Genomic DNA, 27,637 nt, shown 5'->3' with positions numbered 1-27,637 from the left:
CGCACTAGTCTGATAGCCCGCGGCTAGTTGATCTCGTTTCCGGCTACTGAATTTCCCTAGGTACTAGCCCGATCGGGCTAATGATTTGTCCAACTTTTGAAAATTAAAAATGCTCAAAAATATTATTTTTCATCCATCGTTTGAACCATATCTAGCATGTATTTCGCACGCTTTCCATGCGTGGAACTTAACTCTGTCAGCAACAATTACGCGTTCTTATTAAATCAAGGGTTTTACAAGGCATCATGTCTAGTGAATGGTGCAGATGCATAAAAAGGGACTTAAAAATATTATCACGTGGCTGTAAAAAAATTGTGTTATTCAGCTCTATAAATGGACATGATGAAATATACTGGCACTGAAAATAAATTGCTACCACATACAATTTGTAACGGGTATTGTTTTCACAAATTACACGCCATAAGTAATTAATTGCTCACCATTTGCATTCAACTTCTCATAAGGAACAATTGTGAAAAAGGTGTGATGATGATACCCGACACCATCTTTCATGTACTGTTTAATTACCGATGGATATTACGTAAATTTTAAAACTGTGATTCCTTGTAAAACAATCTGCGATAAACGCCAACTTCAAGACTGACGTCAATCAAAAACTAGAAATGGCGCGGCAGAGGCCGACGCGTATCCCCACGCCGAATGTTTGACCTAGGTGTGCCCCAGGGTTGGTAATGGGGCCATGCATAGCTGAGATTGACCGTATTGTCATAAGAGAAGTTCATCATCAATTAGAAGTGAATTGGTGTAGAAATGAAGAAGTTATAGTAAAAGGCAATTTTGGGTGGGTGTGACATATGTGGGCAGGGCGCCCCAGGGTTGGTAATTGTGCCATGCATAGTTGAGATTGACCGTATTGTCATAAGAGAAGTTCAGTATCAATTTGAAGTGAATCGGTGTAGAAATGAAGAAATTATAGCAAAAGGCAATTATGGGCGGGTGTGGTCTATGTGGGCGGGGCCCCAGGGTTGGTAATGGGGCCATGCATAGTTGAGATTGACCGTATTGTCATAAGAGAGGTTCAGTATCAATTTGAAGTGAATCGGTGTAGAAATGAAGAAATTATAGTAAAAGGCAATTTTGGGTGGGTGTGGTCTATGTGGGCGGGGCGCCCCAGGGTTGGTAATGGGGCCATGCATAGTTGAGATTGACTGTATTGTCATAAGAGAAGTTCAATATCAATTTGAAGTGAATCGGTGTAGAAATGAAGAAATTATAGTAAAGGCAATTTTGGGTGGGTGTGGTCTATGTGGGCGGGGCCCCAGGGTTGGTTATGGGGCCATGCATAGTTGAGATTGACCCTAATGTCATAAGAGAAGTTCAGTATCAATTTGAAGTGAATCCGTGTAGAAATGAAAAAATTATAGTAAATGGAATTTTTTGGTGGGTGTGGCCTATGTGGGCGGGCGCCCCAGGGTTGGGATTGGTGCCATGCATAGTTGAGATTGACCCTAATGTCATAACAAAAGTTCAGTATCAATTTGAAGTGAATCCGTGTAGAAATGAAAAAATTATAGTAAATGGAAATTTTTGGTGGGTGTGGCCTATGTGGGCGGGGCGCCCCAGGGTTGGGAATGGGGCCATGCATGGTTGAGATTGACCGTATTGTCATAAGAGAGGTACAGTATCAATTTGAAGTGAATCGGTGTAGAAATAAAGAAGTAAATGTAAAATAACCTAAAAAAATGAGTGATAATTTCTGACGCGGCCCCACCCCAACCGCTATAACTTTTGACCCAGGGGTCAGATCAAAATTCCAAATAGTGCAGGGTCGCACATATGCTCATAGCTACCATGTGTGTAAGTTTCAAGGTTCTAGTGCTTTTAGTGTAGGAGGAGATAGTGGCCAGGACGGACGGACAGACAGACAGACGGACGGCGGAGATAACCACAATATCCCTACCTTTTTTTCAAAAAGCGTGGGGATAATAATGATTTCCAGTTAACCCTGCCATTATACGCATTCTTGTTACCGATTGGAAGCTGAACAGATCCGTTTGGCAACTGGAAAGTTACCAGAGAATTTCTTGTGTGGCATCTGTGTCAGCATACATAGCTGTGTAATGTGACTTTATTATTCGATACTTTAATATCTCTAATCAGTGGGTGATCTATTACCTCATGTTGCTTTTATGGCGATTAAGCGCGGAGTGCGGTTAACAGAATGAATGACCAGATTTAACTGTTGTGACTTGTACGTCCCATGTATTAGAAAACAGATGTGGATTTTTGGATGTCCAAGTGACTTCAACCATTTGTAAAACGGACATACAGTAACAATTGCCGGTTTGGGGCGTAATTTGTTTTACGTCCATTAACGGAAGCGCTGGGACATATATAAAGATTTTGCAGACAATATTGGATCACTACCGGTATAACACATTTTAGACAATTGGCTAATGGACCTTTTCTTATTTCTGTCATTTTTACACTGTGAAACTATCAAAACAGAAATTAGCTGTGACACATGACACCAGACTAAAAATGAATACATGTGACAATTAACACCAAATTGTAATACTTTATGTCGATCATTTGCCGGGTCCAGACTTATCAGTTCCGGCTAGTAAACTTTGGTTTGGGCTAATGAAAAATTCCATCTGGTAGCGCGAACAGGCTAGTGGTTTCAAAAATGAAATTCGCACACTGCATTATCAATAACTTTCAACTTTCAGCGGACGGAAAAAATCCTGTTAAAAACAACAAAGGGCAATATAAGCCCTAAAATATTTTTCGACAGACTGATATGCATATGGATGAACAAGGCAACAACTGTAAAAAATATTTAAGTGTAGGGTTATTGTTTTAATGCATTGCAATACTGTAGGACCTCATTGATATCTTTACACCAATGAAGTTTCGTGTTCAAACTTTGTTTAAGTATCTGTCAGCGTTAAGCACAGAAGACCAAAACAAGCATTAAAGAAACACAACAAGAATATCAGTGAAACTGATGGATGCTCCCCGATGATGCACTTTGTCAATCTATGTGTTCATAACCACCTAAAAAAATCTATTATTAGCCTTGGTGACCTTGACCCCAGTGACCTCAAACCTCATCAAAAGGTAGAGGTCCATGCAAGGTACCTACATGCCAAATATGAAAGAGATCGGTAAAGTATTGAAGGTGCTATGAGAAACTGTAACAAAAGTGTGATGGAAAAATCTATTATTAGCCTTGGTGACCTTGACCATGACCCCAATGACCTCAAACGTCATCAAAAGGTAGAGAGTCCATGCAAGGTTTGTGAGAGATGGACCGACAAACGATGCCAAAAACAATATCCCTCCTGCTTTAGCGAGGAATAAAAAGATTTTGTTTTAAAGTCTATAATAAATATTTGTTAGACAAATATGTATTGTAAAAAAAAGCTCATTTAAATATTCAATTTCATAAAATTAAAAAGTTGTTACAAGTAGCACTGTTAAAGCAGGCGCTGGAATATGTGTTATAAATAGTATTAAAATTTTGCAACCATTTTGATTTGTTGTTTTTTGTCACACTATATCTTCTTTTCAGTTATATTCACACAAGACATGCAGTCATAAGGTAACACATAAACAAACATTCAAAATCAATTTTACACAACCATAATATTAAGTAGTTGAACATCATAGGGAATTAGATTATAACCTTCTGATAGAATTTATATTAATTTACATTTGTTTGAAATATACTTTTATTGCATAAACTGTAATAAATATACCGGTAATTATTAAAATGATATAAATTCAAAGTAATCCATTGTGTTGCTTTAAAATAGAAGAACATTAAAAACTCAAAAGTAAACAAAGTTAAATCAAATAACAAGATACCATTTCTTACCTGTGACACAAAATAAAATAACACCATTAATTTTCAAAGAAAGTATGCAGCAATGGACATCTGAGTTGCCTTTTATACTAGTTTAGTGATTGATTATGATTAATTGAATAAGTAGCATTACTATTCAGGTATATGAAAGCAAAATACATGTAAACAACATTTGCCATCATACTATTATAAATGAATCATGTTTTAATAATAGTGCGTAGGCCAGGCCCCAAATTCTATAAAAATCTTAACTTAAAGCCTGTTTAAACAGGCTTAGCTTCAGCTCACTTTTTTCACATTTTTAAAAAAAACATTGGCTTTGTTTACTTACCAGAGTAATGGTTTTTAAAGTTCCCTGATTTTGCATGAAAAAGTGAACTTCTAACCTTCATAAACTGAACAAGTGATTCTAAGAGTTGTATATAAAGTATTTTATATGGCACTTGAATATTGGAAAATTGCATTACAACATTTATTCTTCTTGAGTTTGTCCTCATTTGGTATAATAATGGTTGAAAAAGAAATGCAGCACAGAAACTGATGCTCCCACAACACATGTTTGAACAAATCCATAGTTAAATATATGACGGACGAAAAGGTAAGGGGCAAAAATTCAGCCAAACTTGTTGAACTTTAAGCTGAAATTCTTTTCTTAATCATTCTCTTTACAATAAGTTCATTCAGCTGTGAAATTTGAAACACAGACGATGGTCCATAATTTTGGCAAAAATTGTCACAGCTGCAATTCCTATCTGAACCCTTTCAGTGCGGGAACCGAATTTTAAAGGTCTTTGCAAACAGTTTGGATCCAGATGAGACGCCACAGATCGTGGCGTCTCATCTGGATCCAAACTGTTTGCTATTCTGATAGTATTCTTTAAAAAAAAATGCTTATTTTACAAATTCAGCAGACGACATTTTAGCAGACGACAAATTTCCCAGCATGCAAAGGGTTAATGGTCATGTTAAGGTCATTCAACTGTGAATGTTTGAGCAAGATACACCCAGTGATGAAAGATGCATGTCTGGACAGTGCAATGCTTAATGCCTCCCAATCCGGACACAAAAATCCATATGTTTATTTGCTTGCCTTAAATTGCATATTACTTAAAAGGCATAAGAAGCACCTTCCGCACAAGTTACATAGTAAAATATACACTTTCATAATGGATTATCTTTTCCATCCGTAATAGGCTCATGGAAGATGCAATTATTGATCTTTTTTCAATAAAGGTCCTTTTATTATCAACTTACCAGTACATTGTACTTCAAATCGACTTAAATTTCCCAGCCAAAGCAATTACATAGACATTTTTTGTTGTTATTATTACATGCCTTTTGCGATAAAAATACAAAATTCTTAGAACTTAAAGAAAATGTATAACAACATTGAGTAATGAAATAAAGTTCATGTATCTGCAAAACCTGGTAAATGAAAGAAGGAAACACAAATTGATTCAGACCACTAATATAAGATAATCCATCACTGTCATGTACACTAGTGGTCAAGTCTGGTCACTCACCTAATGGCAGGTAACTCAACTCCTCCGAATATAGCACAATAATGACTCACCTGATAAAGCCTTCAAGATTTCATTAACCTCTTTCAGTTCAACCTGTTTAGGTCAACTTAATGTACTAGTGCAGAAACAACAATGACATTCTTTGCATTTTTAATAAGACATTACTGTATAATATTATGTTTTTATTGCTCATTAATATAATCTGCCACCAGATAACGCTTCATTGAATCTAAATCATGAGTCTTCTGAAACTCAAGTTATTTCCAGCACACAACATGTACTTCTCAATGCCTGGACAACCCTAAAAAGTTACAGCAAATATTGCTAATCATGCCTTCTGATATAAAAGTTTTAATATCCATCCTTCATGAAATGGAAAAATGAAAAATTATTGAGAATCCACATAGGCAGTCAGGTATTATGCCAGAAAGTCACTTTACCCTTTACCTGACTTAGATATGTAATTTGACGCATTTGCAGTCTCTTAGAAGGTTAAATTTAATAAAAAGGACTTTCTTACAAGATCCAAGTTTTAAAGGTTTCAGTTCCAACCCTTGGATACTGATGATACTGATGAGCAGCAAACAGCATAAAACAGATTGTGAGTTACGCCCAGGCTGTTCTGGTTTTATGCTGCTTGCACATAGCCATTTTTACTTTGCTTTTAAGTGGGAAAGAATTAAGTATTGTGATACAAAGGGCCTGACATACTTAAAAGCATGTGGGTTAGTAAAACACTTAGGAAATAGGTCACTTAGGATAACTTATGAAATGCACCACATATGTAGTCAAACACTTACACTAAGCAGTGACACACATAAAAAGTGTGTAACTTAGTCAGTGTACCACTTAGATGGTTGGATGCTTAGGTTGTTGATCAATTAGGTGGTAAAGAACTCGGTAGTAAGACACTTTAGCAGTGGGTCACAAACATAGTGAGAGACTGAGCAATTGGATGCTTTGGCAGAAAACTATGGTTATATGGCACCAGGTAATTGAGTAAATAAGAAGTGTGACATGGGTGTCAGACACTTCAACAACCGTTTGCTTATTAAGTGGGACATATAATGAGTGAGGCACTTAAGCATAGGGGCACTCAGGTAAAGTGTCACTTTGATAGTGTTGCACTAAGTCAGTGAGACTGCAAGGAAGAGCTTCACTTAGGTAGTGGGACACTTAGGCAGTGGTATACTTAGACAGTGGGACACGTTGGCAGTAGTACACTTAGACACTAGTACACTTAGGCAGTGGGACACTTAAGCAGTGGGACACTTTGGCAGTGGGACACTTAGGTAGTTGGACACTTAGGCAGTGGTACACTTAGACAATGGTACACTTAGACAGTGGTACATTTGGGTTGTGGAACACTAAGACAGTAGTACACTTAGGCAGTGGTACACTTAGGCAGTGGTACGCTTAGACAGTAGTTTTTAGGCATTGGTACGCTTAGACAGTAGTACACTTAGACAGTGGTACACTTAGACAGTGGTACACTTAGACAGTGGAACACTTTGACAGTGTTACACTTAGGTGGTGAGACACTTAGGCAGCAAGTCAATATATTGTGTTTTGTGGAGTCCATTGAACGCAAAATATCTAGATCACGGTATAACTCCAGGAAGGTCTGTCTTCATCATGTAACGGTTAAGTTGTAAAATTTCAACATTTTTGTACATGCACTGCTACGTATTTGTATTGTTACAATTGTAAACCAATTCTTAAATTGATGTTCGTTTCTATAACTAAATAAGCATCTGAAAATGTTTTGCTTATAATAAAAATCAAAAAGCAAATTACTTTGAGGTAGGTTCGTGAATAAACTTAACAAAAAGTTCTTAACATTTGTGCATACATGTGAATCTACCCTAACAAAAGGTCTGTTAAAATACCTAGGCAACTACTTTTATTTACAGTCACAAGGAGATACAAGTCAAGAACAATATGCAGTTCTAGAAAAACAAGACTATTGCCAAGCAATATAAGTCCCCTACCGGCTCCACCATTGTCAGAAATTCCACCATTTTCAGATTTTTTTTAATATATATATGTTGCCATACCAACCAGAATTTTTTACGAAGGAACAAAATGAAATGACGTGCATAATGTCCATATTGCCATTTATCCATGTTTCAAAAACTTAGAACTTTAAAAGTAATCGCAGGATCCAGAAAACCACCATTTTCAGCAGTATTTCTAGTCTATTTGTTGCAATAGCGACCAGAATTTTTGACGTAGGAACGAAATGAAACGACGTGCATAATGTCCATATTGCCATCTATCCATGCTTTAAGTTTCATGAAAAAATATTAAGAACTTTAAAAGTTATCGCAGGATCCAGAAAAGTGTGACAGACTGACTGACTGACAGACGGAGCAAAAACCATAAGTCCCCTCCGGTGAAACTGGTAGGGGACTAAAAAGCAGACATGACATTTTCTTTAATAAAGCATATGTACATGTATATGGCATTTATATGCATTTGAGAAACACATACTTTTTTATATTCATATAAATGTCAGCTCATTTTTATGCCCCAAAAGTTTGGTGTACGAACTGGTCCAAAACTATTCTAAACCGTCCCGGACGGTTTATTATAAAACCGTCCCGGACAGTTTGTAAACCGCCAGGGACAGTTTACAAACCGTCCGGGACGGTTTAGGAAAGTTTTGGACCGTTCGTACGCATAAACCGTCCAGGACGGTTTAAACTGTCCGAAACGGTGTTATTGCTGGTGTAGGGTATAGTACTTATATCAATCTATCAGAAAACTCCTTACAATAGTGCTTTACTTTGGAAGTTTTACGAGCGTAATGAAATATCGTTGCCATCTGGAGGGACGCTATTTTTCTTGGACAAAATATAAATTTCAAAATATTCAATCAATCATTGCTGCCAAACACGTCAGAGTTAAACATGAATATTTTAAGTACTTGAAATAAATGTATTTCCCCACAAAGTTTTTCTTATATAGGCAACAAATTCCATCTTTTACAGAGCATTTTTGATACATAGAAGGAAACAGCTTTTAAACCGAACAGGTTTACTAGACCAAATAATACTTTTTCAAGTAAGCAATTGACAAAAATACAGCAAGTAAAGCCGGAGATTGAAAATGTTCTGAATTAATAAAGAAATACTTTTTAACAAGAGCACCGCCTTGCGGGTGCAGACCGCTCATCTATTTTCTTTTTAAAGGTGAAGGGACTCTCATTTTCAATCACAAAGGAGGGAGGGGTGGAGTGAAGAGGGGTGTATAGTGTGGGGGTGTTGACATTTATTACATTATTTTCCAAAAATGCGAAAAAAAAAAATGCAAAAAAAAAACAAAAAAAACATGGGGGTGGGGGGGTGGGGGGGATTCTTGGGTGCGATGGTTGGACGGTATTTCAAACATAAAATAATAAAAATAAATATTTGTGTTTTTTAACCGTTTAAAAAAATGAATTTTTTTTTTGGGGGGGGGTATAGTGTGAGGGTGTGGTGGTCATTTGTGAGATGATCTTAAAAAAAAAAAAAAAAAAAAAAAAAAAATAGGGGGAGGGGGGAATCGGATTGGGGAAAGGGGGGGGGTTGGTATTCTTGGGTGCGAAGGATGACTGTATTTCAAACATAAAATAATAAAAATAAATATTAGTGTTTTTTAACCGTTTAAAAAAAATGATTTGGGGGGGTGGGGGGGGGGGTATAGTGTGAGGGTGTGGTGGTAATTTGTGAGATGATCTTAAAAAAAAAAAAAATAGTAGGGGGATTCGGGGGGGGGGGGGGGGTTGGGGGGGGGGGCACGGGGGATGGTTTGGGTGGAGTCTGGAGTCTATTGTGGTATGTCAGGTAAGAGTAGTTTTGTCAAAGTATCAATCAAATCTTATCATAGATAAAGAAGTTATGGCAATTTTAGCAAAATTTAATAAGAGTCAAGGTCATTCAAAGGTCAAGGTAAAATTCAACTTGCCAGGTACAGTAACCTCATGATAGCATGAAAGTATTTGAAGTTTGAAAGCAATAGCCTTGATAGTTAAGAAGTAAAGTGGATCGAAACACAAAGTCAAAAAAGGGCCATAATTCCGTAAAAATGACAACCAGAGTTATTCAACTTGTCCTTTTACTGTACCCTTATGATAGTTTGCGAGTGTTCCAAGTATGAAAGCAATATCTGTGATACTTTAGGGGTAAAGTTGACCAAAACACAAAACTTAACCAAATTTTCAATTTTCTAAGTATAAAGGGCCCAAAATTCCGTCCAAATGCCAGTCAGAGTTACATAACTTTGCCTGCACAGTCCCCTTATGATAGTGAATAAGTGTTGCAAGTATGAATGCAATAGCTTTGATACTGTAGGAATAAAGTGGACCTAAACACAAAACTTAACCAAATTTTCAATTTTCTAAGTATAAAAAGGGCCCATAATTCTGTCAAAATGCCAGTTAGAGATAGATTACTTTGCCTGCACAGTCCCCTTATGATAGTTAGTAAGTGTTGCAAGTATGAAAGCAATAGCTTTGATACTTACGGAATAAAATGGACCTAAACACAAAACTTAACCAAAATTTTCTATTTTCTAAGTATAAAAAGGGCACATAATTCTGTCAAAATGCACGCCAGAGTTATCTAACTTTGCCTTCCCAGCCCCCTCATGATAGTAAGAAAGTGTACCAAGTTTGAATGCAATAGCATTGATACTTTCTGAGAAAAGTGGACCTAAACGCAAAACTTAACCAAAATTTTCAATTTTCTAAGTATAAAAAGGGCACATAATTCTGTCAAATTGCACGCCAGAGTTATCTAACTTTGCCTGCCCAGTCCTCTCATGATAGTTAGTAAGTGTACCAAGTTTGAATGCAATAGCATTGATACTTTCTGAGAAAAGTGGACCTAAACGCAAAACTTAACCGGACGCCAACGCCGACGCAGATGCCGACGCTGACGCCAAGGTGATGACAATAGCTCATAATTTTTTTTCAAAAAATAGATGAGCTAAAAATAATTTGACTCCTCTTCAAAACCTATGCCGTACTATAATTTACGCCAGGAAACCGTCCCAGACAGTTTGTTATCCACAAAATTAATCGCCTGGTATGGTTTACAGACGCACGAGCGGTTCAAAAGAATGTAACTGTCCGATACAGTTTAGTAAACCGTCCGGGACGGTTTACTTACTGTCCAGGACGGTTTATAAACTGTCCCGGACAGTTTAGAATAGTTTTGGACCAGTTCGTACACCATACCAAAGGAGGGCATATAGTGATCGGACCGTCCGTCCGTCTGTCTGTCTGTCTTCTGTCTTTCCGTCACACTTTGCATTTAGGTTTCGAAAAATGCTCATAACTTCTATGTCCCTTCACATAGCAACTTGATATTTGGCATGCATGTGTATCTCATGGAGCTGCACATTTTGAGTGGTGAAAGGTCAAAGGTAAAAAAACATTTATCAAAGCGGCGCAGTAGGGGGCATTGTGTTTCTTACAAACACATCTCTTGTTTCCAATAAATTGTGTTCATATTTATGTCAATATTCTGTTAAATTGCCTCTATATTCTTGAAACTTATACTAAAAACCATGTTGATGCAAGTTTTGTTCAAAGAAAATTTGGTTTTGTAATGTTTTACATCAGATTTTGGGCAGCAGTTCAATATTGGCTGGGTACATTCAAGTATATATTCCATACCCTGGTAAATTGTAGTATACTTAAGAGTTAACCCAGGGTACTTTAAGTAATACCCAAGCCGACAGTGACCAATCAAGCCTGAATGACATTTGGAAAAACTAGTTAGGCCTAAATTAAAATTAACTTTGTTTGGCCTTTACCGACCAACCCACTTTTTACCAATCAACCCAAATTTTTTATTGCGATCTCTGAAAACGTATTTCTTTTCTTTTTGTTTCTTTTTTGCCAATCTTAAATGAGCCGACTGCAATATTTATCCATGTTCATTCTTATCGCCCCTGACTGATCTAGGTCGCTCAGATGGTTGGAATTTCATATGCCCCTATATTAGCGCAGTAATGCAAGCGCCTATAACAGGCATTGCGATCGGTGGTGTTTCGTAAACAAGAGGGCCATGATGGCCCTGAATCGCTCACCTGACTCATTAAGATCAGATGAAAACTATGACCTCTATTGTCTACACAATGTTTTTCTATGATTTGACCTAGTGACCTAGTTCCTGACTCTAGATGACCCAAATACGATCCCAATCCAGATTTCATCAAGATAAACATTCTGACCACAGTTCATAAATATTGGATGAAAACTGTGACCTCTATTGTCAACACAAGGTTTTTCTATTTATTTGACCTAGATTTTTACCCCAGATGACCCAAATACAATCCCACCCAGATTTCATCAAGAATTCTGACCAAATTTCATAAAGGTTGGATGAAAACTGTGATCTCTAATGTCTACACAAGGTTTTCCTATTATTTGACCTAGTGACCTAGTTTTTGACCCAAGATGACCCAAATAAAATCCCAACCCAGATTTCATCAAGATAAACATTCTGACCAAATTTCATAAAGATTGGATGAAAACTGTGACCTCTATTGTCTACAGAGGGTTGTTCTATTATTTGACCTAGTGACCTTGTTTTTGACCCCAGATGACCCAAATACAATCCCAAACCGGATTTCATCAAGATAAACATTTTGACCAAACTTCATCAAGATTGGATGCAAACTGTGACCTCTACTGTCTACACAAACAAATTGTTGACGGACGGACGCACGGACACACGCAGGCAAGCACAACGGACGGCGGACATCACACGATCACATAAGCTCACCGTGTCACTTCATGACAGGTGACCTAAAAATATGTGTCGGAGATAAACATGAACAGTTGTCGTTAAAATCCCATAGAAACAAGGGCTGTTTGTAAAACATGCATGCCCCCCTATATGGGCTATAAGTTGTAGTAGCAGCCATTGTGTGAATATGTTTTTTGTCACTGTGAATGGTGGTGGTGGTGGTGGTGGTGGTGGTGGTGGTGGTGGTGGTGGTGGTGGTGGTGGTGGTGTAGTAGTAGTAGTAGTAGTAGTAGTAGTAGTAGTAGTAGTAGTAGTAGTAGTAGTAGTAGTAGTAATAGTAGTTGTAGTAGTAGTAGTAGTAGTAGTAGTAGTAGTAGTAGTAGAAGTAGTAGTAGTAGTAGTAGTAGAAGTAGTAGAAGTAGTAGTAGTAGTAGTAGTAGTAGTAGTAGAAGTAGTAGTAGTAGTAGTAGTAGTAGTAGTAGTAGTAGTAGTAGTAGTAGTAGTAGTAGTGGTAGTAGTAGTAGAAGTAGTAGTAGTAGTAGTGGTAAAAGTAGTAGTAGTAGTGGCAGTAGTAGTAGAAGTAGTAATAGTGGTGGTGGTGGTGGTGGTGGTGGTGGTGGTGGTGGTGGTGGTAGGTAGTAGTAGTAGTACTAGTAGTAGTAGTACTAGTAGTAGTAGTAGAAGTAGTAGTAGTAGTAGTAGTAGTAGTAGTAGTAGTAGTAGTAGTAGTAGTAGTAGTAGTGGTAGTAGTAGTAGTAGTAGTAGTGGTAGTAGTAGTAGAAGTAGTAGTAGTAGTAGTAGTAGTGGAGTAGTAGTAGTAGTAGTAGTAGTAGTAGTAGTAGTAGTAGTAGTAGTAGTAGTAGTAGTAGTAGCAGTAGTAGTAGTAGCAGTAGCAGTAGCAGAAGCAGTAGCAGCATTACAAGACCAATACTTAAGAATGATCAAATGGGAAAAGGTAACCTAGCACTGGCAGTAAATATGGGGCTCATTTACAGGTCAGATTTGGAATCTCTGCTGTAAAATGAGATTTTGAATGAATTAAAGGGAGGCAAATCTGTAATAAAAAGAACATGCATAAACCGTAGTTGTTTCCCTTGTTTGAACCATGCTAAATCCTTACAAGTTTGGAAAGAATTGGATGAAAAATTTGGACTTTATTGCATAAACACCATTTTCTCAATTCAAGGGGAGGTAATTCTGTACTTCGTGGACCAATAATGCTCATTTTTTGTAGGGTTCGTGTCCTCATTGATATAAAGACACTGCAAATTTGGAAAGGATCGGACAAAAAATGTGGAAGATTTTTGAAAGTTTTCACAAAATAGGCAAAAACGAATAAACATGCAAAGTTCAACGAGCTCCTGCGGCCATGTTTTTTGACGAATCAAATTTCTTTGAACAACTTTTTCAGGGGAGCCTTCAAAGGTCATCCCTGTGAAATTTTTTGAAAATCTGATGAGCGGTTTCTGACAAGAAGATTTTTTAAGGTTTTTACCATATATGGTCATGGCGGCCATCTTGGTTATGTGATCAAATTTTTTTAAACAATTCTTTTGTCCCATGACCTAGGGATGCTCCACATGAAATTTAGTTGAAATTGGCTCAATGGTTTAGTAGAAGAAGATGTTTACAAATTGTTTACAGACAGACAGACAGACAGACAGACAGACAAACAGACGGACGGACGGACGCCGGACGGTGTGTGATCACAATAGCTCACCCCGAGCTATCGCTCAGGTGAGCTAAAAAGGCGTCTTGCCGAACGACATCATACTTAACTATTGGTTCGCGACAGTAGTCGCACATATACGAGTTTACGTTCGTTGCACACATGTTGTTTACATGATCCAAGATGGCGGACAATAAAAATAAATAACGATGCTCAGCGAAAAGGACAAATAACTATCCAATTCACGACAGACGTCATATAATTGTTATGGATTAATGAAAAGCGCGTGTCATTCTACGATGATGCATACGTTTTAGATACAAATAAAACTTTTTTTGGAAATGTATGTACTGAATGTCACAGAACAAGTGTTTGAAAATTGGAATGCAGTCTACTCACGAAGAAAAATACATCTAACAGTTACAGGATTATCGTTCGAAAATGCAAACACAAACATGATTCGATTTATATGTATGTGGATCTGTGTTTAATCAGATTCATGTGCATATTCTGCTTTATTATGTTTGCCACTCTATACAGTTTACTGTATTAGTGAAATCGATATTTAAAGGTAAACTTCTTTAATATATTAATTACTCTTAGCTACAGTACAGCTTACGCGGAACAAACGTATTTCACGATCCGCGGCGGCAAGGCCAAACGAGTCGATGTCGCGTCAGTCGTTGAAGCCGCTTCAGTATGCGGCGGCAAGTTGCATTTCGCCGCGAAGCTTCGCATCTGTCGGGCGAGGCATGCCGCGATCCGCGACATGATGCCGAGTCGATGCGCATCATGACATAACAAATATTTTGAAAATTATTAGTTACATGTAGTTAACAAATTTTGAACTAACAATTATAATAATAATTAAAATTATAATAAATTTATTGTGCGCCGTTTGTATTAGCATATACATGTAAGCATAGTTAATGTGTCTGGCCAATTAAGTTTGTTTTCCCGCCCGTAGTGTATGTAGTGTATGTATTTCACACATAAACAAGGTCACGTAATTATGCTTTCGCACATACAAGTGGTCAAGGCTCCAGCATATGGTGGATTTATAAATTAATTGCATGTTGATTTTGCTATTATATTTAAGCTGAGAAAATTAGCAGTTTGAAGCCACATCAATAATCAAGACTGTGAAGACGTATTTGTTGTTTTGTTAATTATCAGCTTATTATAACTATTGTTTGAATATGCGTATATAAACACGTTTTATTTTGTTCATATTATACAGTTAATATTGCTACTAATTACCCGATAATCCCGTATATTTCAGTTTTAAAGCAAATGCTGGTAAATATTTACGATACACATACATTCTCCATATTTCCTTAAGTATCAAATACATTTTGGCATTTGTTACTATTTAAAGAGATGATGAAATAACGTTTAATCGGGGCGAGTTTTATTCCGCCTGACGTTATGTTCATTTATATATACACCCACACTTTCCAAACGACGTTCTACATGTTTGCATAATTTTAGCGCGCTTTTTATGAAACAAAGGATATTTTAGCACTGTTTATTTGATGCTAGAATTTGCCAAAGGTCGCGTTAGCATTTAAATTCGATAGGATGTGTGTTTCGGATTACAAATTTAATAATGATAATTTGATAATCGAACGAAACATTAACAGTTGCGCGTAATTAATTAAACGATAATTTGTTAAAGCGCATTACGTGTCATATCGCTTATTTAAACGTGAAAATAATATTTATGAAACCAGCGTAAATCTTGGTTTCTACGCTACACATACATTTATGTACATGTAGGTGGATATCTTTTCACTCGCACCGCCGTGTACGTATGCGGCAGATTTACTCCGTGAAAGTACGCGAGGTTAATACAGACTCGACGTTGTTGCGCGGATCGATGCCGAGTGCCACGACGATACGCCGCGTGAACACACGATTCGGCCGCCGCGTTCTAATAATCTGGCCGTGGCGTAGCCGCGGATTATGTTTGTGCTGCTTTGGCTGTACTGTAAATACATTGAAAACACTCAAGTATATATGTTTAAAGCGTAAATATATCCACAAACTGAAACTAACACGCTTAATTTATTTCCCCAAATCAAGTTTTCATGCTTATGTTTGCCCTTTTGTGAATTTACTTTGCCATGCCGAGAGTAAGTAATGGCTCTATGAAGTCCCCAGTCAAACACTTTAAATTGACGCCTGTGAAAATTTCAACTGGTCTGTGAATTTTTTCACCTGGTAGGCCAGTCTGGCCTGTAAATTGTGACGGTCTTTTGCATGTCTGAATTATTCCATGAAAAGCTTTGCGCTGTCTTTCTACACTCCTTCAATGCTTGTTGTATGCTAAAGGGAAAGGTTTAAGTTGAAAATAAAAGCAGTCTGGCAGTTAAATAATGACAAATGCATTTGGGCAATTAACATCATTTATTGAACACATATTTGATGTAATAACACACAAGCATGCATTTGATATTAATATATGCAAGAAAACAGCAAACAAGATATGGTTCAGCTACATAGGGCTTCGTACACTGCAACAGTCCTTTAATAACAGTGTTTTAAATATTCATAGACTATTAGTGTATTAAAAATATAATTACTAAATAAAATAAAATAATTTTCCTGCCTACCTACCCACCTGTAAAATCTAGGGTCGGTAAAGGGCAAACCAACAAAATTTTAATTGTGGCCTTATATACATTGTAGATAATAAAAGGACACAGGTTCTAGCCCCACTGAGAACAAATTTTTGTCTTTTCCTTTTTCTATTTCTGTCATTATAGTGAAGCTCTAAAAGTATAGCAATTGAAGGCATTTAAGGCCCAGTCTCAATATAATGCTGGTGGAGCCCCGGTGCGTAATCCCGACTCTACCAGGATGAATCGGGGCTCTACCGGGATGAACTGGGGCTCCACCAAAATGACCGGGATGAACCGGGGATGACCAGGAACAACTGAGGCTCCACCAGGAAAGTATTAAAATGTTTAATACCTCCGGGAGTCACCGGGAAGGACCAACAACGACCAGCCCGGCACCGGCAATAACTGGGATGGCACAAGGAACAACCAGACCCAGGCAGAGCTACGGCAACCCCCTGGTTGTCACTGGTGGAGCTCCGGTGAATGCCGGCAGAGGCCAGGTATAGCTACGGTACATCGGTAAACCGGCGCTCTGCCGGGATGCCACCGGCATTCACCGGGGCTCCGCCTTGGCATAACCGACGATGACCGGGGTTAAACCGGGTGTTGCAGTAGCTTTTCCGGGGTCTGATGCCAGTATATCCCCGGTGAGTGCCGGTGGAGTTGCGGTATACCGGGGCTCTGCAGGGACGCTGCCGGCTTTCACCGGGGCTCGCCTGGGCATTACCAGCGACAACCAGGGCTCTGCCGGGGCTTCATCGGGATAAACCGTAGCTTGTCCGGGGTTGACCGGGACTCTGCCTGATTGTTGACTGACTTCAACCAGGGCAGCACCGGGAAATAGTTGCAATAATTCAACTCTAAGCTTATAAGCCAATGGGTTGCTGAGAGTTGCAATGCGCTCTCTCTTTTCCATGGGTGCAAAATGTTATCAACAATGCAAGGGTTAAGGAACACTGAAACTGCAAGAACTTATTTAAGTTTACCTGTCTAAACCACAAACTCATCCAAATGGTACCATTAAAGCAAGAAATAATTGCTTTTTATTGACTTAGTTTTTTTTTCACTGTATTTTGCACTTCCGGTTATGTGATGGAGCCTATTAAAGTCGATAACGATGTGGTATTCGATACAGAATACACTGTTTCAAATTTAAACATAAAAATGTCAGCAAGAAAAGTGTGTTGAAACATCGTCGTGTTTTTATAGGGTGCATGCAAAGGATAACATCCGTAGGTTGCCATTCAGGTAAATTTAACATGTTTATGAAGTTTATTAATTATTTTCCTCAATTTGTCTCGAACAATGTCTGTTGTGTGAAGCGCACGGATTCCGTGCGCTGAACTGCACCCATGTTTATGAAGGGTTGCATATGGACTACCAGAGCCGCCATAGCAAAAATTATCAAAGGCTCTGGGAGTCTGTTTATATGGACTATATAAAATAATGTGACCGCATTAAAAAATTTATTCGAATCATCCCGGTTCGTGCTGGCCGACCGGCTTTAGCAAACCTGGATGGACCGGGCTCTACCGGCAATAGTGAGACTTGGGCTTTACTGGCACTCCTCAAACCAGGCCCCGATCTGTGAACAAGTGCCTTTTATAACTAATGACAGAACGACGAGTGTATCTGTCACACAAAGAAATGACAATAAGTAAACTGGTTTCTGTACCAATGCCTCCCTATGTCACTCCTCCGACCCGGCTCACTAGACATTTGCACCCTCTTTCATTCAGACAAATCCCTACTCCAAGCAACTACTATAAATTCTCCTTCTATCCAGCCACTATTGTCCTATGGAACTCTCTACCAGCCAATATTGTACAGGCACCTACCCTGGACCAGTTTAGGCTGGGGGTGACCAAACTAGACCACAGTTTCTAAGCAGGTTGGCTGTTTTTAACCTTTTATCTGTATATTCCTTCTTTTAACTAACACTATCACCTTTGTTTCTATGTCTCACAAATACATTATGTATTACTTTTATCTCGTATACACTTCTTCCTTAATTTCCTAGCACTGACACGCACCTGCTTGTAATGCTAATTGTTGGCGACTAGCAGTATATATAGATAGATAGATAAACATTTCGTTAATGAGACGTTTAAGTGTTACGTATATTTTAGTGCATGTACGATGAATGGATATAATTATTACCTTTAATTTCCTAAATGTTGTTATTTTTGGAAAATTTCTATTTTGCGTCAATTCGGTCGTTTTTTTTCGTTGTTGTTGTTTCTAGAGACCCCAAAATCGCCCTACTTTCTGTCGAAGCAAATTGCGTTACAGCTTTACAACACACGAAATAAATAGAACGTCCGGTTAATACTGCTGTCCGAAAAATACTCGCTAACCAGTAGTGTGTACACATAGATGGATGACGTAGTTCGCACTCGACTGTCCGAAAGCAATGGCGATCGACTTAAGGAAGAATAAAGATGCGCTTTTAAAGGCGTACAACGATGTTGTTGCTGATAACAACAAAATTGATTGGTAAAAAAACTGATTATATTAAATATTTGATAAATATTTTGCAAAATCTTGACTTCTATGCGAAGTTTTTCGTCTGCCTCTGTAATTTTCTATTCCACTTCCGCCTTTTTTTCCGTGTCTTACTCATTCAGTCGTTGCTTTAAGTTGAAGTTTATGTTGTAAAACTTATTATTATGGAGAGTTCATGTCAGTATTTAAGTGTTGTAAGTTGCTGCACCTATGGTTTTAATTTTGACTGTTGCATCCACAGGTGGAAGTAACGTACCCTGGATAGTATTTTTTGTTGTTTAATTTTTTTAAGAGCCCAATATATTCAAATAAATACATAAAATCATGTTTAATCAGAAAAAAATGACAAAGAGCCGTGAAAAAAAATCCCCACCCTCTGATATTGGAATCATAACAAGGTCATTAACTAGACTTTATTATAGACCTGTCTTCGCGGGCCGCAAAAATGTCAAAAATAGCTTTAATCAAAAGCATCCATTGATCCTCCTATGGGCAATTGGACAACCTTTCAAAAAAAGTTCACTTTAAAAAAATCTGTCCAGCCGTTAACTCACAGTCGGTCGAAAACCGAGCAATATTTCGAGTCCGTTTGTCAACCCGAATAAATCTTCTACAGACTTTCAAACAATATTTTTTTAGTTTTTGCCCCTTAATCGATAGCTCGCGTCCTATTCATTTAAAACAACGAGGCGTGTCAAATAATGCATTCACATGCAACCACTTACCCCTTAAAAATTATTCCAATACAATCAGAATGATTAGTATTTTTCATTTATTTACATTTATCAAAACATCGTTGTTGTTGTTGATTGGATATTTATGTGCCTGGCTCTGTCAGTGTAATTCACTGCTAAGCCGGGTTCAAGAGCGATGGCTACTTTCGTTTCCAAGTAAATCAAATTTAGAGTTATAACAGTTGTTGCAAAGAAAATATAACATTTTGGAATAAATTTTTAGGGGTAAGTGGTAGCATATGCATGCATTATTTGACACGCTTCGTTATTTCAAAGGAATAGGACGCGAGCTATCGATTAAGGGGCAAAAACTCAAAAATATTGTTTGAAAGTCTGTAGAAGATTTATTCGGGTTGACAAACGGACTCGAAATATTGCTCGGATTTTGACCGACTGTGAGTTAACGGCTGGACAGATATTTTTGAAGTAAACTTTTTTTGAAAGGTTGTCCAATGGCCCATAAAAGGATCAAGGGATGCTTTGGATTAAAGCTATTTTTGACATTTTTGCGGCCCGCGAAGACAGGTCTATAATAAAGTCTAGTTAATGACCTTGTTATGATTCCAATATCAGAGGGTGGGGATTTTTTTTTCATGGCTCTTTGTCAATTTTTTTCTCATTAAACATGATTTTATATATTTATTTGAATATATTGGGCTCCTAAAAATATATATATATGAAAAATACTATCCTGGGTACGTTACTTCCACCTGTGGTTGCATCAAAGTTTTTGATAGCGCATGAACAGGCTATCATCATTAGGCTTATCTTCTACAGGTCTGTATAAAACGCTGATTTGAGCGCAGACTGCAAATTGCAGACTGGGTTATAGGGCCATAAAATGCAGACAATATAGACATCATTGCAGACAATATAGATATCGTTGGAAAACGCAGACAATATAGAAAAAGAAAGAATATCCAGCCAATATAAAAATAGAAGGCAAAAAGGGTGAAATTAGAGAGAATTACCGCAGAGCTCCAGATAAGGGCCGTACAGCCCTAAATACACCTTTTTCATGAAGATTTACGCATTTATTTTTATAAACTGGACGTACAATTAGGACATTAATATCCATTTTACACATTTACGAAAACAATCTGGCCGTACTGATACGTCTGCATCAGCAAGACGTGATTTGTTGGTCTCTAACCTAACGGCGCTTTTCGTTAATTTAAATTACCAAAAGTTGTAGACTGGGTTCATATATTAATGTCTATTCTGTCGCGTGATTTCGTGTAACTTGTAAATCCATCAAAAACAATATGTCTGCGTGCAATGGAATGCCGGCTTAACCGAAAGCGGTTCAAAACAACACTTTGTTGTCATATAATGACTACATACTGTGTCGTCTATGCAACCTGACATTAAATCTGTAAACCCAGAAAAAGACATTGTTGCCCCGATATTGAACGATTTGATTGCATCGGTGGCTTAAAACGTTAGAAAACACGATGGGAAACGGATGAGACAGTGAAATAAGTGTTCATTTACTTAGCTTACTAGTTGGCTTGTGTTTTCTTGTCAAGAAAAATGAAGAAATAGTATTAGTCATGAGTTTTAATGTGTAGTTGTATTTGCATCATAATTCAGAATGTAAAACCTAATACAGTAACTGTTAAAGAAGCTACATATATTTATTTTAATTGCTGCAAATGTTTCTGTAAAATCAGTTATACACCCTTCAATATCCAAGAACACGGGTAGTACAGTACTACCTGTATTTTTGGATATAGTAGTACAGGTACTAATTGATTTTAAGCGTTACTCCTTTTCTTTCTGTCAGTGGCAGTACCGTTACTTATTTCACAAATCCTTATCTGGAGCTCTGTTACCGTATCAATAACTCTAAGGTTTTAATTAACAGTATATGTATGAAAGTGGTAAATGTCCAAACAATATTAAGACTTAAATTATCCCTTTTAATCGCTAAAATGGCAGTATAAATATACACGTATTTAGATTTTTTGTATCAAGATGAAGACATAATAATTTGTTTTGATTGTATTATCATAATTATGTGTGAAATGTACGATGCTGTCCGGTAATCTTGCGCAGTTAAGGGTCAATTGGTTTAAAAACATGATCTTTTATAAATTGACAACACAATGTCTACATTTTTATCAAAATAAGAAGTTCACGTGCTTATTGACACAAACAAATCTGATAAATTAAGTGAAGAACTGTCCGATTTGATTTCAAAACAAACATGAGTCACCTCATTTCAAACTATCACAGTGTCCGGTAATCTTGCGCACTTGGTGTAATGACCTCATTGAGGCAAAATTGTAGACATATGGTGTCCAATCAGTGACAAAAATATTCCAGAAAATTAATTTAAAAATCAGTTTGTAAAACCATTCAAATTTAATGTAGATTACTAGTGTTTTTTCACTACAAATCAACAAATGTAGTAACAGTGTACAATTAATAAAAAAGAACCGGTATGCATGAAAAAAATGTGTATGCATAACAGGTTTAATTTTACCTCGATCATGCTTCCATAATTTACAGAAAATATCAAAATTAGGCCATTGCGCATGCGGAGATCATACCAAATGTGGTTTGACAGAATGGGGGGAAATGATGACAATGTCGTATGATGCAATATGTTTTTAATGGTAAAAAATACCATAACTGATCGGATATTGTGCAATGGAATGCTAAATTACATGTTGGATTTATGAATTCTTAATTTTAAGAATGAAAACGCTAAAGACTGCAGGAAATTTGTGATTTATTTAGAATTTATCGTAAGCAGGTCAGTGTTTACGATACATGAACAATGTATAGGGATGACGCAACCCGTGTTAAAATGTAATGATCGGATTTTATTTTGCAGGGAATACGTACCTTTTAAATCCGTCAATTCTTAAAAATGTGAAATTCCATCTTTCATCACTAAAGAAAACCATAAGTCGTCTGCGAAATTCGCAACTGCAAAGTGCGCAAGATTACCGGACGCGCAAGGTTACCGGACTTGACTGTATGTATGTATAGTGAATGTACAGATTAAACGTATTGTTGTTTTCAACACAGCCAATATAAGACATCATCTCATATTTATACACATATTATGATTTTCTGTATCATGATGAAGACATAATAAATTGTTTTTATGAGCACATGAGTATTTAAAAATGTATAAACATAGTTATTTAAAATGTATGCATGTATAATGTATGTATAGATTGAACGTATTGTTGTTTTCAACGCAGACAATATAGACATCGTTGCAAATTGCAGGCTGCGTTATTGGGCAAAAAACGCAGCCAATATAGACATTGTTGCAGCGATATAGATATCGTTGGAAAACACAGACAATATAGAAATCGTTGGAAAATGCATACAATATACAAATAGAAGGAAAAAGCAGCCAATATAGAGATAGCAGGCAAAAACTTACTACATTTGATGTTGTTTGTGACTAATTTTATTTTATTGAGATTTGCTAAGTGTGAATTTAAGGATGTACAATTAGCTGCCAATTAATACTTCCCTTTGAATTTCAACCCAAGAGACCCTTAATTATACCGGGTTTTTATTTGCTCAAATGACTTCAAAGTGAATTAAATTGCAATCTTAGGAATGGAATTTCGCACATATTGTTAAAAAAGTTGTTATATTTTAGCGAGTAACTCTTAGCCGTATATTTATATCGGATTTTTTTTATCCATTTCATATCTGTGTTACTTGTAATATCAGTGCTGTCAGTGATCAGTGAGATTTTTGGAATATGTGTTTTGTGTGTATTGTGTGTATAGTGCTTTTTCGTGCTTTTAAACAGTTTTTTTGTGTGGGTTTTAGCACGATATTTGGAATACGTGTTTTGTGTAATTTGTTTTTCAGTTTTTTGTGTGTTATTTTTTGCGTATATTGTGCCTATAGTTTTTTCTCGTGCTTCAAATTTTGTGTATATATTATAAGTTTATGTAGTTCATGCAAGTGTTAAAGAATGGCTTTGATTTTCGGACACAGTCAGGTGAAGTATATTCACCAGTACCTAAAATGTTATGACATTCTAACATTATCATTCTCCGGCTTCACAACGGTAGATCTTTGGGAAGAAGAGACGATTTTCGAAATCGTGCCCTCCTGCAAGGTGAGTTAACGTTACCTGTTGATGCTTTTGTGTATGAATAAAACCATATTATTATGAAATATTCTTACATTTCATTGGAGCTATACTTATGGAATTTCGTCTTTAGATTTAGCTCTACACTTCATAATTGTATTTATACGGTCTAGATGGAAATAATACAAATAATAACTTACGTTGTATAGCCGACTATTATACCTTACACATTCCTTTATATATACGAAAAAAGAAATATTAACAGACTGTATAATTTTAAATATAAATCAGTTCCGAAGTCGACAGTGTAAAGCACAGAATGTACTGATGTTTTATTGTTAAAGTCGCACAACTTGTTTAGTTGTTTGTACTGGCATCTTAATAGGCATTTTATTAATATTGCAACTTACGGCAAAATTAATAGTAGAATTTGATGCTATTGTCACATTTGCAGGGGTGGTAGTTTGGGTACTTGTGATATCTAATGACAACTCTCTTGTGTAACACGTTGACATTACCTGTTAATTGTATCATAATTGAGATAAAGGCCCATATATTAGTGTTGATGACATATGAACTGTTACTTGGGTAAAAAATGTTGAAGCTATTTTTTTTTGCATTTCTTTGTTACAATTAAATGTATAATAAATTACACTACACGCAAATTGACATTTTCAAATAAATGAAACCATAACAATTTCGATATAAATTAATTCTTGGTTACTAGAAAAAGGACATGTTGGTTCTATAAAAGATATACCCGAAAGATTCGACTTGCATCATTGCAACGCGCAAATACTTCAACAAGTCGCCCGTTTGGCAAAACAGTATTTTTTTCTATGTTTTTTTATGGTATTTTCTTTCTATGGCGATATTTGCTTTTATATTACTTCACATTATCGGTCTCATGTAAAGAACGAGCCCTTAAGTATTGATGTTAAATCAAGAGTACCAAACAAAGAAATGTAGATTGAATTTAAAATGTAACTTTATTGAAGATAATTTACGATAAAATAAAGCAAAACATAATATTTTTAAGATTTGGTGCATTTAAAAAATAAAAGTAATAATAAATGTTGACTTAAAGACTAAAATAATAGAAGATCTTCAGTTCCTCGCCTTCTTTTCAACCTGATGCCTGCTGTCTGCAACTGTATCTTATCACTATTGTATATATATCACAAAACACCATCAGCAGACGAGAGCCGAATACTGCGAAATAATTGCATAAAATTAAAGGTCAAAGTCCGATTGCGCTTTATATATAACAATTTTTTATTACACTTTATTCACTTGGTTTAATTAATGTAAGGTTGCATCAGAATCACAAAATCGATTAAATTTGTATGCTTAGGCGCTGAGTCCGTGATCTTTACATTCAAACCTGGTTTGAAATCAAGAGTCTCAAAGTAAGCTTAAATATTATAACATTTGAAAAAGAATTTCGTTTTGGAACCTTCTTGAATTGTGTAGATGATGAAAAACACAGAATTGCATTGAGTATATTCCGATTGTGTTCGCATCACTTAGAAATAGAAAGAGGGAGATTTAATATTATTAACGTTAATGATCTTGAGTGTAAAGAGTGTACCGCTGATTATGGGAATAAATAAACCATTAATGTACATAAAATTCATTCACAATTATTGGAGTAACGTAGCTAGTGGCCGCCTTATTGCGTTGATAAGACAGGGATCACCACAGCAGGTCGCTTATACCCAGTGTAGGCAACCGCTGTTTTATTGCGGGGGGGGGGGGGGGGGGGGGGGGGGGGGGGGCGGACGGTTCAAATTAAGAAGTGCTAATCGAGCTATTTTACATAGAGCTGTAAATATAATACAGTCCAACCTGCCCGAGCGACCGCCTGTTAATAGCGACCAACAGTCAATAACGACCTCACCGATTTCCTCCCGAAAGATTTCACTATATATTGAACCTGGGAATAAAGCCCACCTGCGAACAAAGACCAAAGACCGCCCTTTTACATTCCCAAAAGTCTATTTTGATAGCTTACAACGACCACTGCAATCATAAAAATCAATGATTTCGCAACTTTCAAAAAACAAAATGCCCACCATGACGCTGTGTAGTCACGTGATACACATCTTACCAGTGGAATCGTCGGTCGCTATTGGGATATTGGCAAGTGACAGTTTATTGCACTCGATGGCAGCTGTTTATATAACACGCATTGCTAATTGGTAGTCGCCTGCTTCTTTTATGCAATTGACGGTTTGTCAAAAGTGTAAACATTTGCCTTTGTATTTAAGTGACTCGCGATTAATATACTAATTGCCGAAAATATCAAAGACAAGTTTGGGGCTTTCATCAACTCATTAAGGAAATTAACGGTTTCATATCAATTACGATGCCCTAAATACAAACATTTTGATAGTCAGTCCCATTCTTAAAGTTTTCCGTGATAAGACGTGCATAGATTATAGAAAAGTAAATTGTCAGTTCAGGTTTACCATCATGGCTTCCAAGCGTAAGTTCTTGACGTTGGAAGAACGTGTTAAGGTCATTCGTTTGTTAGGTAAAGGACACAGTTGTAGACGAGTGGCTAGTGATCTTGGTGTAGAAAAAACTCAAATCCAGAACATTCTGAATTACATGTACATATACATGTATGTCAATAGATATTTATACATGTACACTACGCGACTCGTGATTTTTGCCTAATTTGCGAAGTCAAGGCGGGCATTTTGCTTTTTGGGTGGAAAATCACCGCGATTTCACGTGACTCGTCACTCCGACGTCGCGCGAGAGCAAGATAATCTTCGCGCTAAATCCCCTCAATGTTGTGGTGATTTGCTGCGATTCGCCGTGATCGCAGTGACAACGATGATTCGCCAATTCATGCATAGAAACCAAATCGTATCGATAACTTTATACATGTACATAACGCTTCTAATGTTCACAATTATCCAATAATCCAACATCAAAAAATAATCTTGAACATTTATGTCGGTAAATATGTTTGAGTATTTCATTAAAACAACCATATGACTACGCCATTTTTCAGAAGTGTAAAGAGTACAGCGCATAATGTGGGACACAGCTTTCATTGGACGAGCGTATTTAAATTTAGATTGATACAATTCGATCTTACAAAAAGCGTTTAATTGCGTCATACGCCTTCATGTAAAAAACGTTTTCCTTCTGGAAATTGTGCTATTAATGCATAATATTATCAAAACATTTTATTCACACGTAAAGCGTTGTAACAAATTAATATACAATTCAAAACAAATATACCATAAGTTTAAATGTTCCGTTAAATTCCCAAATGAGAATAAAAATTTATAATCCGAAACACACTTCCGATATTTTAATGTTAACACGACGTTTACAAATGCTTTCAATATAGATCCAGTCATCATGTATATTTCCCGACAAAAGAGCGCGAAAATTATGCGGCAATGTACAAGGTCAAGGTATACGAGTGTGCAAGTATTAATTTTTTTTATACAAACTGCGTAGCGCAGAGAACATTGAATTCTGTTGATTTTGGTTAAATGTTTCTTTGGTATTTTTAACCAGGTTTTCCGAAGGAAAAAACTGGTTATTAGATTGGCGAATGCAGGCGGGCTGGCTGGCGGGCGGGCGGAACAAGCTTGTCCGGGCCATAACTTTGTCGTTCATTGTGAGATTTTAAAATCATTTGGCACATTTGTTAACCATCATTAGACGGTGTGTCGCGCGAAAAAATTACGTCAATATCTCCAAGGTCAAGGTCACACTTTGAGTTCAAAGGTAAAAAATAGCCATAAATGAGCTTGTCTGGGCTATAACTATGTCATTCATTATGAGATTTTAAAATCATTTGGCACATTTGTTCACCATCATGGGACGGTGTGTCACACGAAAGAATCACGTCAATATCTCCAATGTCAAGGTCGCCACGACTAAAAATAGATTTATTTTAAAACAAA

General features: G+C 36.8%; 2 protein-coding genes across 5 annotated transcripts in view; one reads left to right on the top strand and one right to left on the bottom strand.

Annotated features, from left to right (window-relative positions):
* Nucleotides 1–18,719, bottom strand: part of LOC127871100 (rho-related BTB domain-containing protein 2-like) — a 59,708-nt gene extending 40,989 nt beyond the window's left edge. Inside the window, exon 1 of the mRNA XM_052413778.1 lies at nt 18,549–18,719. The gene's annotated coding sequence lies outside the window, so the exon portion shown is untranslated. The remainder of the gene's footprint in view (nt 1–18,548) is intronic.
* A 1-nt stretch (nt 18,720) lies between these two features.
* LOC127871101 (drebrin-like protein A) overlaps nt 18,721–27,637 on the top strand; it is a 54,155-nt gene continuing 45,238 nt past the window's right edge. For all 4 annotated transcript variants that reach the window (XM_052413782.1, XM_052413781.1, XM_052413780.1 and 1 more), the window contains exon 1: nt 18,721–18,884. In XM_052413782.1, coding sequence (XP_052269742.1) covers nt 18,802–18,884 — 83 coding nt within the window. In that variant the 5' untranslated portion in view covers nt 18,721–18,801. The remainder of the gene's footprint in view (nt 18,885–27,637) is intronic.

The sequence above is a fragment of the Dreissena polymorpha genome, chromosome 3 (genome assembly GCF_020536995.1).
Source record: "Dreissena polymorpha isolate Duluth1 chromosome 3, UMN_Dpol_1.0, whole genome shotgun sequence".
Taxonomy (NCBI): Eukaryota; Metazoa; Mollusca; class Bivalvia; order Myida; family Dreissenidae; genus Dreissena; species Dreissena polymorpha.
This window is presented reverse-complemented; position numbering and strand designations above follow the sequence as displayed.